General features: G+C 40.0%; 1 protein-coding gene across 1 annotated transcript in view; it reads right to left on the reverse strand.

Annotated features, from left to right (window-relative positions):
• The window catches only part of CYFIP1 (cytoplasmic FMR1 interacting protein 1), a 228,458-nt gene that overhangs the window by 165,162 nt on the left and 46,438 nt on the right, over nt 1-16,858 (reverse strand). The window contains exons 11-17 of the mRNA XM_042783094.1: nt 10,726-10,848; nt 9,915-10,040; nt 7,684-7,850; nt 6,114-6,261; nt 5,167-5,314; nt 3,557-3,713; nt 2,168-2,264 (exon numbers count right to left, since the gene is read on the reverse strand). Of these exons, the coding sequence (XP_042639028.1) occupies nt 2,168-2,264; nt 3,557-3,713; nt 5,167-5,314; nt 6,114-6,261; nt 7,684-7,850; nt 9,915-10,040; nt 10,726-10,848 (966 nt within the window). The remainder of the gene's footprint in view (nt 1-2,167; nt 2,265-3,556; nt 3,714-5,166; nt 5,315-6,113; nt 6,262-7,683; nt 7,851-9,914; nt 10,041-10,725; nt 10,849-16,858) is intronic.

The following is a 16,858-nucleotide window of genomic DNA, read 5'->3' on the forward strand; positions in this document are numbered from 1 at the left end:
CCAGCCAAACAATGTACAGGCACGTGAGTTAAACATTGTCCTCAAGTAGTCACACACCCTAGAGAGAACAATCATGGGAGAAGGAAGGGCTGCTTATGCACAGGGAGACAGCTCAGGGCGCAGGAGAGTACGTAGGGATGGTCACTGGGAAGAGGTAACTATGGGGAGGAAGTGGGAGGGCAGCTGTTGCATTGTGGTAAACTGTGGTCAATGACGTAAGACAAAGTATATGTGAACTGCTGTATGGAAAGTGAATTTGCTCTGTAAATCTTCACCCAAATAAAAATAAATAAAATAAATAAATAAATAATGTCCAAAATTAAAAAATATATATATTTGGCAATGATATATCTGAGAAGAGACTTCTCTCTAAAATTTATAGAAAACTCCACCACCTCAACAACAAACAGATTAACAATCCACTTTAAAAATGGGCAGAAGACATGAATAGACACTTCACCAAAGAGGATATTCAAGCAGCAAGCAAAAACATGAAGAAATGTTCACGATCATTAGCCACTGTTGTTATTGTTGTTATGTGCCATCGAGTTGGCCCTGACTCATAGCAACCCCTCCTTGGGTTGCCAAGGCAATATCACTACAGAAGTAGATTGCCCAATCTTCATTCCGAGGAGTGGATGGTGGGTTTGAACCGTCAGCCTTCTGGTTATCAGTCAAGTGCCTTAGGCACTATGCTACAAGAGCTCCTCATTAGCCATTGTTGTTGTTATTCACCGTCGACTCAGCCCCGACTCATAGTGACCCCTCCTTGGGTTTCCGAGGCAGTATCACTATGGAAGTAGGACTGCCCAACCTTCCTTCTGAGGAGTGGCTGGTGGGTTTGAACCGCCAGCCTTCTGGTTAGCAGTCAAATGCCTTAGGCACTATGCTACAAGAGCTCCTCATTAGCCATTAGAGAGATGTAAATCAAAAGAACAATGAAATACCATTTCACTCTAGCACTAATGGTAAAGTTCAACAAGACAGAAAATAACAAATGTTGGCAAGGATGTAAAGAGATTGGGACTCTCATACACTGTTGGCAGGACTGTGAAATGATACAACCACTGTGGAAAGCAGTATAGTGATTCCTTAAAAAGCTGCAATTAGAAATACCATTGGACCCATCTATCCCATTACCAGGACTATAACCCACAGAAGTGAGAGTCAGGACAAGAACAAATATACGCATACCCATGTTCACCGCAGCACTATTTACAATAGCAGAAAGATGGAAACAATCTACGTGCCCATCAACAATAGAATGGATAACCAAACTATGGTACACACACACAACGGAATACTATGCATCACTAAAGAATACAGAATCTGCAAAACACCACATAACATGGACGAATTTGGAGGACATTATGCTGAGTGAAATAAGTCAATCACAGAAGGACAAATATAGTATTAGTTCATTATTGTAAAGAGTCAAGGAAAGGTTTATACAGGGAAAAAAACTTTCTTTGTTGGTTACCCGGAGGGGAGGGGAGGGGAAAGGAGGAAATATTGTATTAAAAAAAAAAAAAAGTTGCATTGACCCATGTCACTTTAGTTTTGTGTATTTTACTATACATAAATTACATTTCAATAAAATGTATTTAAGAATCATTTTAGGTGTTCCTTATGAAAAGATGGAAGAAGCCCAGAAGTACAAACCCCATAAAATTTTTAAGCAATCTGTTGGGGATAAATTTTGTTAAAATACAGCTAGAAAATAAGATTCATCTCCTTAATGAGGTATACTGACCTAATAACTTCATTTGTAGGAATTTTTCCTAAATATTCAAATGCAAACAAAAATCATGTGCAAGTAAGCTCATAAAAGTATTATTTTAGTAAACAAAAACAAAAACTAAAGAAACAAAGATTAGTTCAATCCACTCCATTAAATACAAGCACCTGCTTTATGGTGTGTTTATAATACAAAGTAAGTAAGAATATGAGAAAATGTTTACACTTGTCTGGTGAGGAGGCACATGGCAAAGCAGCAAGATTGTCTATGTACAGATACACTGAGCGAAGTATGCAGGGCTCAAATCATAATATGTACCTCAAAAGTTTATTTCATTATTTAAACTTACTTATATTCAAATATAATAAGCTTAATTCCTTTAATAATCAGAGAGAAGAAAAATTCAGTTGTTTTGAAAGAGAACCTCACCTCAGCCTCAATCTCGTCATAGAGGAACTGTTTGTTGAACTTGGTAAGGGCGTAGTGCGCGCTGTCGTTGTACAGGTCAAGGGAATAGAGCACATACCTATAGGAAGGGTAACCATCACCTACCTGCTGATCGTGATCAACCTCATACCTAGGAAGTTCTCACCTCTAAAGGCTTCCCAATCCCTAAGAAATTTAATTCTTTCATTCTTTACTCTCTCATCTGAAGAAAAAAAAAACGTTATCATTTCAAACACCAAACCCTGTGCTCTTCTGAGAGTCAGGTATACAACCAGAACTCAACTAAAACCATCTTCTCACTTCAAATTTTTAACCACAGGCACAAAATATTTTTATAGCAACAAAACCAGCATTTTCTCATTTTAAAGAATGAAATATATGACTTAAAAGGGAAAATTATACAGCAATCCCAGGCTCCACCACCACCATAGGCATGATCCAGCACTGGCCCGGGGCCTAGAGTTCCTTTTCCCTCCATCTTGTATCAGGAAAAAAGGGGGCCATGTGGCCCTCCTTCTGGAAACCTCTGCCAGACAGGAGTCCCAGCTTCAGGCTCCAGTGAGGAAATGGCAGTCTTCTCCCACCCTGCAGGGGAGAGCGTGTGTGAACCAAGCAGAATCAAAACCTCAATCATGGAGACTCAATATAGCCACATACAATCTCCATGATCACTCAAAATGAAGACTTGGGATGACATGGGTGTCACTGTCCTGGGCCTGTAGGGCCTGTAGTTGTCTTTCGGATCACCAAGACAACTGAGCACTAATAAGCATACCCCATTCCTGGAGCAAGGTGCTACTCTTCCCACTGCAGGAAGACCAGTCCCTTGGCCCCCAGTCTGTTCACCATAGGACACTTCACTTTTGAATACTTTTCGTTCAGTGGACTTCATATTTTGAAAGACTCTGCCTATTCCCCTCCCCCAAAGAAAAGCTATCTAATTAGCAATTCCTCCCCCAATTTCATCTGGGTCAGAGGTTCTGTCCCATAAGAAGCCAGTGCACACCCACAGTGAGAGGGAGCAGCTAGACAATCTCACATCCAGGCACCTCCTCATGCAGGCCTGTACTAACCAAAGCCTGGGGAAGGGCCAGTACCCAGATCTCGTTCCCTTGTCCTGCCTGGGTCCCCAGGGCCTAGCACAGCACCTGCATACAGCATTAACTTTGTAAGCCCTACTGCATGGATTCCTGGTTTCAGCCCAAAGCAAAGAAACATGTTACTTTATTAATCTCCAAAGCCTTACCTTTCAGATGAAATCCTTGTAAAAGTCCAGTCCCCTTCTCCCAGTTCCCATCTGCCCTCAAGCTCCCTCCCAGTCACCCTGAACAAAGGGAACCACACCACAAGATAGGCCTCCAGGATGCTCACTCCATCATTGATGCCTCTTTGGTCTCCAGGATATGGTCTGTCAGGATCCATGGCATTGACATCTCAATGGGGAACTGGATTCTCCTGCCCATGGTCAGCTCCAAGAAGAACTCTCTGAACCACAGCTGTGAGAGGTCACAGCACTGCTGCAGTGTCTCTTTAAGGATTCAAATGACACCATGTTAATCTTCCACGGCAGAAAGAAACTCAGAGAAGATGAATGCCAGACCATGCAGGAGTGGCATGAGCATGGAGGCAGCTGCCATGCATCTATACCAGGGGCATAAACAACAATGGATTTGTGTGCACACAGCAGCCACCCTCACCCATGCAGGCACCCTCACAGAGAGTCAGCATCCAACCCAGAATGATTGCATTGTGAAGGTGGTGACTACATGGCGACATCATCAACCACACCAGGCCCTTGACAGGACTATGAGAAAAAATGTCATGTTTTAAATGACAAAAACAAAAATTGGATTATTTTTCTTTTAGTTGGGATAAGGACCAATCTCTAGAACACAACATCACATGTATAAATAAACAATAAAGGATTATCTAATGCAAAAACACAGGTAGTTTCAAAAAATGTTTTAACCTTTTCAGCATTAAAAAACAAATGTGTTACTTTCTGCATGCAATGTCCATGGGCACCACAGAGGAGCAGTATCACAGCCAGACAAAGGCCTATTGCTGTGAGCAAGACAAGTGAGTACAGGGGTGGATGTGGACATTGTAATGAAGCAAAGCAAACAGACGTGTGAGGGTGGTGAGCATGGCCTGCATAGGTCGATGTGGCTGAGGCCCCCAGGAGATAGGCAACTTGCCACCTCCACATGTGACCAGGTCAGTGTCACCTTTGCTAGGAATATAGCTTTCTGAGGCTTTCTTTCTCTGTCTGCCTATAGATAGATACAAGCAATGGGTTACATTCATCTGTGTTTATGGCCCCTTCAGCTCTGTGATGTGTCTAATAGCCACACCTCATTATGTAATGCTGGCAAGGTCACACCTACTGCACAGCCAGGAGCTTCTACGTACCACATGCATTCATGGTCCCACATCCCTGGGGTGGGGATAGCTAAGCAGTGGAGGAAGCATTACAATGGTGTTAGCAGCATTAGAGGATGCGAATGGGTGCCAGCTGTCATTATCGCTTACCACCGAAATTTATCAAGTGAGTGTAGAAGAATGACTCTCGATGAAATTTTTCTATGTCCAATATGGTGGGCCCCTCAAGGCTACTTCTCAAGGTTTTCTTGGAACCACTTTTGTCTGCAATGAGGGACTCTAGCATGGTTCTCACCATATAAAGCTGCATTATCCAAGAAAACATTTGTAGGGGAGAAAATACATGGTACATTAGTCAGACCAAACTCAAGAGAAATCCCCATAGAAGGACTGCTCCACTACAACCTGTCCAGTGCCTGAGCAGGGAGGGAGGGAGCTATGCAGGACAGCGCCCATGCCAGCCAGCCCATCTCCTCCTCCAGGGATGGGCACCTGCCAACTGACTGTCCAGGATAAAGAACAATTTGTAGCGGACCAGTTCACCTCTGTGCTGTGAATGTCAACAACAACAAAAAAAAGCAAATGAAGTCATGTCTTACCACCAAAGGTTAAAAGAGGCGGATAGATGTAGGACTGCCTCAGAAACGCGTTTACCACATGCAAGAGCCTTTCCATCCCCAAAGATTTGAGCTGCTGCAGCAGCTCAGCAGAACTCAAGGACTCTGCCATGGTGCGCACCATGTAGAGCTAGACACCAACAGACAGGGAAAGGCGGGAGAGAGCCGTTAGTGACAATACACACACTCACAGGAGCAGACATAGACAGGGGTAAGAGGATGACTCCAAGGGGATGCCAGTATCCTCCTTTCAAACTTTTGAGAGGTCATATATAGACAGCAATGTGTTTTTCTGGTACTTTTCTAAAAGATTCATGGATGAGATTATAAAAGCACAGAGAAGATGAGAAAGAAGTACCAGGTCCCAATGTGGGAGAAGAAAGACAACATATTAAATACAGCTGTGAAAATCAGGGTGAAATGCTTAGAGGACAGAAAAGTGCTGGCAGTCTTGGACTAATCACATACAAAAGCAACACTTTTCATTTCCAATCTTATGGGTTAACATTTGTAGATTAATGTAAAAAATATAATTACACACTTGAACATCGATCAAGAAACACAATATAAATACACACACACACACACACACACAAGCACTGTGACCCACATTTTTGGGACAGGAGTTGACATGGAGTGAAAAGAATTCCTGAATGCAAATTAACAAACTAGAGAGTCACAAATGTGTCTCAGGTTTTGTTTCAGAGGATGGACTTCAGAGTCGGGAGCACAGCACATCAGAGCTAGGCCTGCACACTGGCTCTTTTATGTATGCTTGTTTTGTAAAGATAATACTTATAGAAATGAAGCAAGATGCACTCCTCTGACCTGCCTGGATGCACACAGATTACCTTCCTCTCCTCAGCTCACATGCAGCCCTCCCAGACTAAGAATCACGCTCCCAGCAGGAGGCAGGGTAGGGGGAGAACCTGCGTGCTGGAGGGTCCCACGGCGCGCCTGGGCACTTTGATGTCAAACCCACTCTTCGGGTCCTTCTCTCCCCTCAGAGCTGGGTCATTGAAGGGTTCGTGACCAGCCTCCCAGTCACACACCGTCTTCCTGATGGCCTGCAGGACACTGAATAGAACCCAAAGTCATACCCCTGAGACATGGCAGCACCAAAAACTGCAGAGACATTTAAATCACAATGTTCTAATAATTACAAAGTGCACTCAGAACAGAAATTCCCTTTGGGACAGGGAGGGATGTGGGAAATAAAAAGTTTAAAAAATATTATTTTCATGGGAACATTACTACTCCCAGGAGATCTGACTTAGTTGTAATGTATAAAAATGAGCCTGGAGCAATTTTCTCATATCCTGAACACACACCCCAGCAAGACAGCAAGTCAAGTTCATGGCAGGGAGAGAGTTGGGCTCATGTGCTGAACAGCCATCCATGTTTCCTAACAAGATGTAGCATCAGCAACACAGCCAGAAGGCCGAGCACGTGCTTAATGCACAGAAGCATGACCCTGTCACTACAACTAGCTCATATGACCCTGTCACAACCAAGATGTGACCTGTCACTGCCAGAGCTCCTCAGCTCTACAGGGTCCATATATCTGCACTCTCTGCCTAAATACTAAAGGGAGAGAGTCCAGCTAAAGGTTAAGTGATTTTTAGACTACACAATTGATAGCCTCTGCAACTGAAAGTGGCTGACTACTGTGTATTCCTTGCTGATGGCAAGCACTTCCCTTTCTATACCTGGTGTGACTCAAACATCCCATCTGTACAGATGAACCCTCCAAACTCAGGCCAAGCCCTTGATGCACATATGTGAACAACACCAGGACACCTTCCCCCATGGCAAGTACAAGCACAACTGAAAGCATGACACAAAACGGACACCTCAAGTCCTCAGTGTCGGGCAAATAAACTGGTAAGCATCATACTATAAAAGTTCTAATAATACTAAAATCATTCAACGCCAGAGACAATACAAAAACTACAAAAGAAGAAAATGAAATCAATACATTTGTGACCTTTGCCTGCTTAATTTTGCATAGATGTCTTTGAAAGACAGCTTTATCCAAAAAGTTAAACACTAAGCCAAAATAAACATAAGATCATTATGGAATGCCTAATTTATGTATGTAGTTTTTGTCCAATTTGTAAGACAGCCCAAAAGATATAAATGCAAAACTACTAAAAACAAATATTTGAGATGAGAGGGAAAATGTTGGGCAGTATGTCCCTATACACCTGGTGATCAGAATTGTTGGGCAGATTTTCAGACATCTCCAACCCCAAGAAAAATGCACCATTTCCCTAGGTCCCCAGACTTTAAAACACTGTAGTTGATTTATTCTAAGTTTTCCAGGTTAATAATTCAAGAACCCCGGCATTACATTTAGAAATAACTCACCTAACAAATTGGAGGTTAAAAAAAGTATCAAGCATATTACGAAAACGTAGCTAACAGACTGACTGAGTATGAATATATTCCAGAACTCCTAGACCCTGAATGCATATGGTGGGGTGTTGTGAAGCTAACCTCTGGATGACGTTCTTCTTCTTTTTGATGGCCTGCCGGAGTGGCTCCCTGAGAGTCACCTGTGAGAAGTCCTGCAGCGCAGCATAGACAGTGTGCCGGATAGCGTGGTTGAACACACTTTCCATCCTGCCCATCAGCACCTGCAAGCCTTTGATCATAGCAATCACCTGCAGGGGAAAGGCTATTCTCAATATACCAGAGGGTGACAAAGAGGGCTCCTTCTCAGGGACAGTATCAAGCCTCAGCAGCTGACAAATGCCAGGAGACTGCCACCTGCTTATCAACAGCACCTCCTTGTGAGCCTGCCACACACTTACTCTGCAGTCACCCTGGCCACCACCTTCACTAAGCAACTCTCAGTATGGTGCCACTGCCAAAGCAACACCCCACCAAACTGAGGGCACCTGGGAGCTGTGGCATACTTCAAATGGAATAAAAGGGAAAAGATTCAGGAAAGCAAATACGTTATTAGAAGAAACAAATGAAGCCACAGAAGGTGCAATCTAAATTCCATTTGTTACACAACAATGGCACACTAAATTAACATGTACAAATAAAGCCTGGAAGAAAACACATGGAACAACTTAAATATTATCTCTGTGCTGGTACAACAGGCAGTGCAATTTCTTGATATCATATTTATGATTTCTATTTACTATTTTGGACATTTGTTTGATGATTCTGTGTGGCTTTGCTAATCAGAAAAAAAAGGGGGAAATTTCTATCTAAAAAGCAAAGGGAAGACCCATTTGAAAGAAAATAAAAAGAATATATATTTGAATTAAAGAATGCAGGCAAATATGTGCTTAAAGGTAAGATTATAGTTTTAAGTGCAAACATCAGAAAAGGAAAAAAGGCTGAAAATAATAATAATCTGATATTCATCGAAAATTTATAAGAGTAAACTAAATACCCGAAAAAAGGAAATAAATATCTAAAAGTAGAAATTAAGGAAAAAGAAATCATGTAACAGAGACCAATGAAGCCAAAACTATTAAATTAAAATTAAAATGAGTAATAAAATTGGTGAATACCCAACAAAAATGATCAAGAAAATGGAGACAAGGTATAAATGATCAGCACTAGGAATGCAAAAGACATGACCACACACCTTAAAAGATTATATGCATATACTAGCATAGGCACACTGATCAGAGGAACAGAATTAAGAGTCTAGAAATAAACCCTTGTATTTATAGTCAACTGATTTTCAACAAGGATGCCAAAACAATTCAATGGGGAAAGATTATGATTCTAACAAATAGTACTAGAACAACTGGACATCCATAAGGAAAAGAAAGAACTTGGATCCCTATGCAAGGAAAAGTTAGTTCCTTTCCCCCAAAATTTTTTTAAAGACTTTTGCTAAAATCTTACACAGTCCAGAGAAAGGCTTGTTGTCACAACTGGCCTTTGGCTGGCTCCTGCGAACTGAGTTCTGAGCTGTATGCCTGAGGCTTCGGACCACTCTAGTTGTACCAGTCTGACCAGGTAGTTTATACTAACAGTGTGATTTATGGTGAACCCTTGCTTTTGGTCTGAGAGTCTGCAGTCTGACTAGCTAAGTCAAACTTCATGCATGTTGTTATATATCATTACTGCAAAAATGAAGAATGCCCCGTACGACTCCATGAGAAAGGGATACCTAAAAGGTTCTAGACTTTGTCTTTTCCATTTGATGATTTTAATCTGTATGCTTTTGTTGTAATAAACCAAAAATGTGAGTTTAATAGCTACTGAATACTATGACCCTTCTAATGAATCACTGAGGTGATCTTTGAGACCCGTGACATAACCACTACTGCACGTAATATACAAGAATTAACCCAGCATAAACCCAAAATGGACATAGATCTAAATGTAACAAATGAAATTCCTAAAAGAAAATTTAGGAATAAATCTTCATAACCTTAGGTTAGGGAACAATTTTGTAGCTATGAGACCAAAAGCACAAACAACAAAAGGAAAAAGTAGATAAACAGGACATTATAGCATAGTGGCTAAGGCACTTGACTGCTAACCTGAAGGCTGGTGGTTCAAACCCACCAGCCACTCCTCAGAAGGAAGACGGGGCAATCAACTTCTACAGTAATACTGCCTCAGGAACCCAAGGAGGGGTCGCTATGAGTCAGGTCCAACTCCATGGCACATAAAAACAACAACATCTAAGGTAAAGATTTTGCTCGTCAAGGGATGAGTCAATGTAGTAAAAGAAAGTAGGCAAATCTCACCTCTACCAAGGCAAACTTCTCCTCACTGGTGTAGTTATAGCGTGTCGCTCGCTCATACTCCTCAGCATTGTCAGGGCAGTCCTTATTAGAGTACTTGTCCGTTGGGTGCACGAGTTTCCATGAATACTGATCCAGTCAGAAAGAGAAAAAACATCGTATATTGAATGCAAAATGCTTTGCTTTGGTCTAAATTGCATGTTTACTGCCAAAGCAACCTAAAGCTCTGCCTCTGTGAGTTCAGTTTCAAGATGTCAGAAAAATGCCTGCATATTTTGTTGACTTTTGACACTCTAGGCGTATCAGCAACATATATAGAGAAACTGACTTTCATATGATCATATACTCACCAAATTTAATAATGTTCATTTGACCAAAATAAACCATAAACAAGAAAAACTTTTATAACTTACGGGTATCCAAATTTTTACACGATATCAGAAGCAATTTCAGTAATGTTAAACAAAAAAAGCATGATGGCTGGAAGACAATGAAAAAATACCAAAATGATAAGAATATAATTCTATTAATATGTATTAAAAGATAAGATCCTTTATTTATAATACACATAAATGAAATATATTTTGAGCAATCTTAGAAACATTTTACATTAACATATATTCTAATTTTTAGGCCCAAAAATAAAAAGCCAATTAATCTATGATGCAAAAGCCAAAGTCAATGGTAAGAAAAAGCATCATTTAGTAAATTTCTTGGCAAGTTCAGGCAAAGTAGCTTCTACCCAACTATGGAGTGAAGGTTATTTTAATTTTTGTAATTTCCAAATTAAACTGACTACAGAGCCCATACATACCACTTCCATCACATGTGCGCTCCACTGCGACAGGAGCTGAAGGCCCTGCAGAGCCAGGTCAAAGAGTTTGCGGTACTCAGCATCTGTCTTCTGTGTCTCCTGCCGGCCAGATCCTGTAACAACCTAGAGCACAGGTCAATATAAAGATTAAAATTTGGGCAATCTACTTCGCTAATGATACTGCCTCAGAAACCCAAGGAGGGGTCGCTATGAGTCGCATCCAACTCAATAGCACTGAGTTTGGTTTTTTGGTTTTTATCTAGAAAAACCGTATATACTTACACTATGGCAAAAGCCCATTCTAGAAATCTATCCCAAAGTTACATGCTCAGGCATGTGAAATGACATTAGGATCATTATACTCACGAGCAAAGACTGGCAACAAAAGAGATCACCTGGCAGGTGCCCCATGGCTCCAAGAAAGAAGAGAAAAGTCACTACTGACCACATTGGAGGGGTCTCCAGGTCAGAGTAGTTACATCCAGCCAATAAAAGAAAATAGACAGAAGATGGTGGAATAGGCAGAAAGACTGCACAGACACTTTTCAACAAAAAAAAAAGGGGGGGGGGGACCAAATAACATAGATACAGAAGATAATTCTGGACCCCTGAGCAAAGAAGGGAAGGATATAGAAGTGGACTAAACTCTAACTAGTAGAACCTGCATGAAAACACCAAAAGAGGAGACATACGTAGCTGCGGACTGGCAGCGAGCCTGACGGCATAGACACCTTGGATATTGCCGACTGGTGGCAGGACCTAAGAATTAACCGATAAATCAGCCCGGCTAGCCAGGGACAGCACCGAGGACTGCTCTCTGGTGGTTGGTGAATCAAAGTGGAAGGCAGTGAAGGGGAAGGTGGGATAAGCTGTGGACTTTTGCCTGTTTGGAGAGTGCAGTCATTTTGAATGTTGACAAGCAGCTTGACCATTTTGGATATTTAAAGTGACAACATTCTGCCAGATTCCAGGGACTTAAGAACAGGCTCCACTTGCCAGGAAACAGGAGGACATTCCAGATGTGGACCGAAAAGGTGCAACAGTACCCTTGTTACTCTTATACCCCACATCCCCTTTGTGAATGCAGGTGTGCCCATTCTTCACTTCCACCCACCTTCTAGGCCGGCAAGAATTCTACCCCAATCTGTATACTTGGACAGAGCCTGGGTGCCCTGCTCTGACCAGCCCCAATAATTTTTCTTCTTTTTTTTCAGTTTGTTTGTTTTTGTCTGTTTTATTCTTATTATTGCCCTTTTCATTATTATTCTTTATGCTTCTCTTCCCAGCTTCAAGTTTTCAGTTTTCTCTCTTTTCCCTGTTCCTGATTCCAAATTATTTTTTCTCCTTCCTTCTTTTGCTTTTTGCATGTCTCCCATTATATACCTCATTATTCTCCTACTCTACCTTTTTCCTCTTATTGCCCTCTCCCGAGATATTACAGGTTTTATTTTCTCCCCTTTCCTTTTTTTTTTTTTTTTTCCTTTTTTGTTGGCTATTGTTCCTGTGTCATTACATGGTCTGTTTTTTGTCCATTTGCTCTTACTTTTTTAATGGTCATTCACTTGTTATTTTTGTCTAACTGAATGGGAGATAGCAACAGTCCCAATATGACAAAACTACACCCACACCTACTGCAACTTCACTTACTGAGAGCCATCACTTCCTTCTCCACCAATGGGCCAACGATAAACCACCACCAAGAAGAGCCTGACTCACTTTTAGCTACTCTTCACAAACAGTTAACAGAGATCTAAATAAAATAATGCTATGATGTCTTGGAGACAACAGACGATCACAGTAGACACAAATAACCAAGATAAAGTGATACAAACAAGGAAGCAGGATAAAGACCCAGAACGCATTCCTGAGGAAGAAGGAGCACTGGAACTCCGTAATAAAGAATTCAAAATAATTATAGGGGACTTCCAGATAAGCACAAATTAAGGGAATTTGCTAACACAAGACCAGCCTTACAAGAGATGCTAAAGGGAGTCCTTTGAACAGAGAACCAGCAACAGCAAACAACAACCGACCATTAATACACAAGAGGACATAACCCAGAAACCACAGCTATGGGCATATCCAAAATAAAATAAGCTTACAAGATTGTAAACTAGGAAACAAAGACATCAACTGGCAAATGAGGACAACTACAAACCAAAAGGAGGAAAATCACTGTGTAGTTACAGAACTTCTAAATGGTGAGGAAGTCAACAGAGTTACAAGATAGAAAAGACTGTTCTAAACATGGGGAGAAAATGATAAATAACAGGGTAACCTCAAAGAAAAAATGATAAACCTTCATATCACAACAAAAAAGAGGACAAGAACAAATATTCAGCAAATACTAAAACAACAGCAACAAAAGAAATGATAACAGGATTCATAAACATAATGAGCTCAGCACAGAAAATAATATGAAACAAAGAAACCAGGGACACCATGAAAAAACACAAAACAAAATGACAGCAACAAATTCATACTTGTCAATAATTACAGTGAAATGTTAATGGATTACATCCACCACACAAGAGACAGAGAGTTACAGATTGGATAAGAAAACGAAGCCCATCAATATGCTGTCTTTTGGTCCAAAAGAGACACACCTTAGGAGACAAAGACAAACACAGCCTAAAAATCAAAGATTGGAAAAACATATACCAAGCAAATGGCAACCATAAAAAAGCAGGAGTGGTAACATTAATTTCTGATCAAATTGACTTTAAGACAAAAACCACCATAAAAGACAAAGGACATTATACGATGATTAAAGGATCAATTGAACAAGAAGATATAACCATAATAAATATCTACAGACTCAATGAAAGAGCCCCAAAACACATAAATCAGATATTAAAAGAATTGAAGAAAGAAATAGATGACTCCAGAGTCATAGTAGGAAATCATTAATACACTACTTTCAATGAAAGACAGAACAACTGGAAAGAAACTCAACAAAGATGCAGAAGAACTAAACTATACAATTCACCATCTTGACCTTATAGACATCTACAGAGCACTTCACCCAACAACAGCACAATATACATTCTTTTCCAGTGCACATAGAACATTTCCCATGATAGACCATATGTTAGGCCATAAAACAAGCCTTCATAAATTTAAAAACATTCAAATACTGAAAAGCATCTTCTCAGATCATAATGCTATCAAATTAGAAATCAACAATAGGAAGATCAAAAGAAAAACAGCAAACACATGGAAATTGAACAACACCTTCCTTAAGAATGACTGGCTAAGAGAAGAAATAGAAAATAAAATTCAAAAATTCCTTGAATCAAACAAGAATGAAAACACAACATACCAAAATCTTTGGAACACAGCAAAAGTAGTGATCAGAGGCCATTTTATAGCAATAAATGCACACATCAAAAAAGAAGAAAGACCTAAAATCAACACTTTAAACCAACATCTCCAACAATTATAAAAAGAACAGCAAGAAAAGCCTATAGTCACCAGAAGAAAGGAAACAATAAAGATTCGAGAAGAAATCAATGAAACAGAAAGACAAAAGAAAAAATCAACAGGACCAGAAGTTCATTTTTTGAAATGACTAATAAAAATGACAAACCACTGGTAACTTTAACAAAGGAAAAGAGGGAGAGAATACAACTACCAAGAATAAGAAACAAAATATGCGATATCACATAAAATTAAATAAAAAAGATCCTATCAGGATACTATGAAGAAATGTACTCCAACAAATTTGGAAATGTGGAAGAAATAGACAGATTTCTAGAAACACACCACTTATCTAACACACACTGATGTGGAGAAGTTGAACAGATTCATGACAAATCAAGAAATTGAGAAGGGACTTCTGGTAAGATGGAGGAATAGGCAGACAAGTGGCACAGACCCTCTTCAACAAAAGAAGGAAATCCAATTGACAAAGATACAGAAGACAATCCTGAAACCCTAAGCTTTGAAAGGAACTATACAGAAGTGGATAATGCACCAACTAGTGGAAAAACCTGAACGAAAACAGTGAGTACAGAGACGATCGGAACTGCGGACTGTCAGCTACTCTGATGAGACCAACAGCCTGAATATTTCCAATTGGTGTTGGGACCTGAGAATTGACCTAAACATCAGTCCTGGTCACGAAGGGCTGAAGGGACAATAGCTCTGGTGGCCTATGACTAGGAAGGGAAACAGAAAGGAGGGAGACAACCTGAACTGTGTACTTTCTGCTGTCCGCAGAGCACAGCCATTTTGATTGTTTACACGTAGCAGCCATTTTGAATATTTAAAGTGACCAAAGGTGCAGCATTTTTGTATGTTTACAAGTGGCAACCATTTTGGATATTTAAAGTGACTGAGAGCACAGCCATTTTGATTGTTTACAATTAGCAACCATTTTGGATTTTACAGTGATAGCATTCTCACTCAGATTCCAGGGACCTAAGAACAGGTTCTGTTTGCAAAGTCAACAAGGACATACAAGACGCTAACAAAGGAAAGGAGACAGGTGGTGAGTGTATAAGTGCTGTCAACTAGTGAACAGAGGAGCACAGCACAGTACCCTCCTTGTATAAATAACATACAAACAAAACAAAACGAAAATTGTGGGCAAGTCACTCTAACATATAATCGCCAATTAAATATAAACACAAAAGCATCACAATGCCTCAGAGACAACAGAGCATTGCAGGCCACACAAAGAATCAAGATAAAGCAGGAGAAACAAGGGACTGGGATACAGAACCAAAATACATCCCTGAGGAAGATGCAGCTTTGGAACTCCCTGATAAGGAATTCAAAAGAATTATATTTAGGTATCTTCAAAGGATTGAGAGACAGACAAAGGAAAACACAGACAAAACCCTAGAAGAGTTTTGGAAGAAACTAAAAGAACAAATTGACAAAATCAATGAAATACTAGAAATGATTCTAAATCTACAAATAGAAATCCCAAAGATTTAAACTAAATTGTCAGAAATAGGTAACACATTGAAAGGGCAAGGGAGTAGAATTGATGCAATGGAACAAAGAATTAGGAAGATTAAAGACAAATACCTGAATACTTCTTTGGAAAGGGATCAATCAGAAAAAAGATTAAAAAAAAAAAAAAAAAAAAAGCTTAAGGTTCATGGGGGATACCATCAAAAGGAATAACCTACATGTCACTGGAATTCCAGAACAGGAAGAGAAAAAGGAAACCACTGAGAAAATTTTCCAAGATTTGTTGGAGGAGAACTTCCCTGACACGATGAAAGATGAGAACATATGCATTCAGGAAGTTCTAAGAACCCCAAACAGGATAGACCCCAAAAGAAAAACACCAAGACATACCATCATAAAATTCACCAAAACCAAAGACAAAGAAAGAACCATGAGAGGAGCACGGGAAAAACGAAAAGTTACCTACAAGGGGCAACCAATAAGACTAAGCTCGGATTTCTTGACAGAAACCATAAAGGATGGTATATATAAAATCCTGAAAGAGAAAATTTTCTAAACAAAAATTATATACCCAGCGAAATTGTCCCTCAAATATGATCATGAAATTAGGACATTTCCAGATAAGCAGAAACTAAGGGAATTTGTTAAAACCAGACCAACCTTACAAGAGATGTTAAAGGGAGCCCTTTGGACAGGGAAGCAACAACAGCCAACAACAACTGACCATTAATACACAGGATGACATAACCTAGAAACCAACCCAGCTATGGAAGTATCCAAAGTAAATAAGCCTACAAGATTATAAATAGGGAACCAGAGACACCAACCGACAAATGAGGACAACTACAAACCAAAAAGAGGGAAAAAAATCTGTGTCGTTACAGAACTTCTAGATGGTAGGAAAGTCAAGACAACTATAATATAGAATGGACTGTTCTGAATTGGGGAAGAAAACTATAAATCACAGGGTAACCTCAAAGAAAAATGTTAAACCTTCACATCAAAAAAGAGGACAAGCATAAACATTAAGCAAATACTAAAATAGCAATGAAGGAAATGAAAACGTGATTCATAAACAAACCAAGCTCAGCACAGAAAATTGTATGGAACAAAGAAAATGGGGAAGAGAATGTTTGTTTAATAAATGGTGCTGGCAAAACTGGAGATCCATTTGCAGAAAAATGAAAAAAGATCTGTACCTCACACCATA

The sequence above is a fragment of the Orycteropus afer genome, unplaced genomic scaffold (genome assembly GCF_000298275.1).
Source record: "Orycteropus afer afer isolate SDZICR_OR568_19922 unplaced genomic scaffold, OryAfe1.0 scaffold00656, whole genome shotgun sequence".
Taxonomy (NCBI): domain Eukaryota; kingdom Metazoa; phylum Chordata; class Mammalia; order Tubulidentata; family Orycteropodidae; genus Orycteropus; species Orycteropus afer.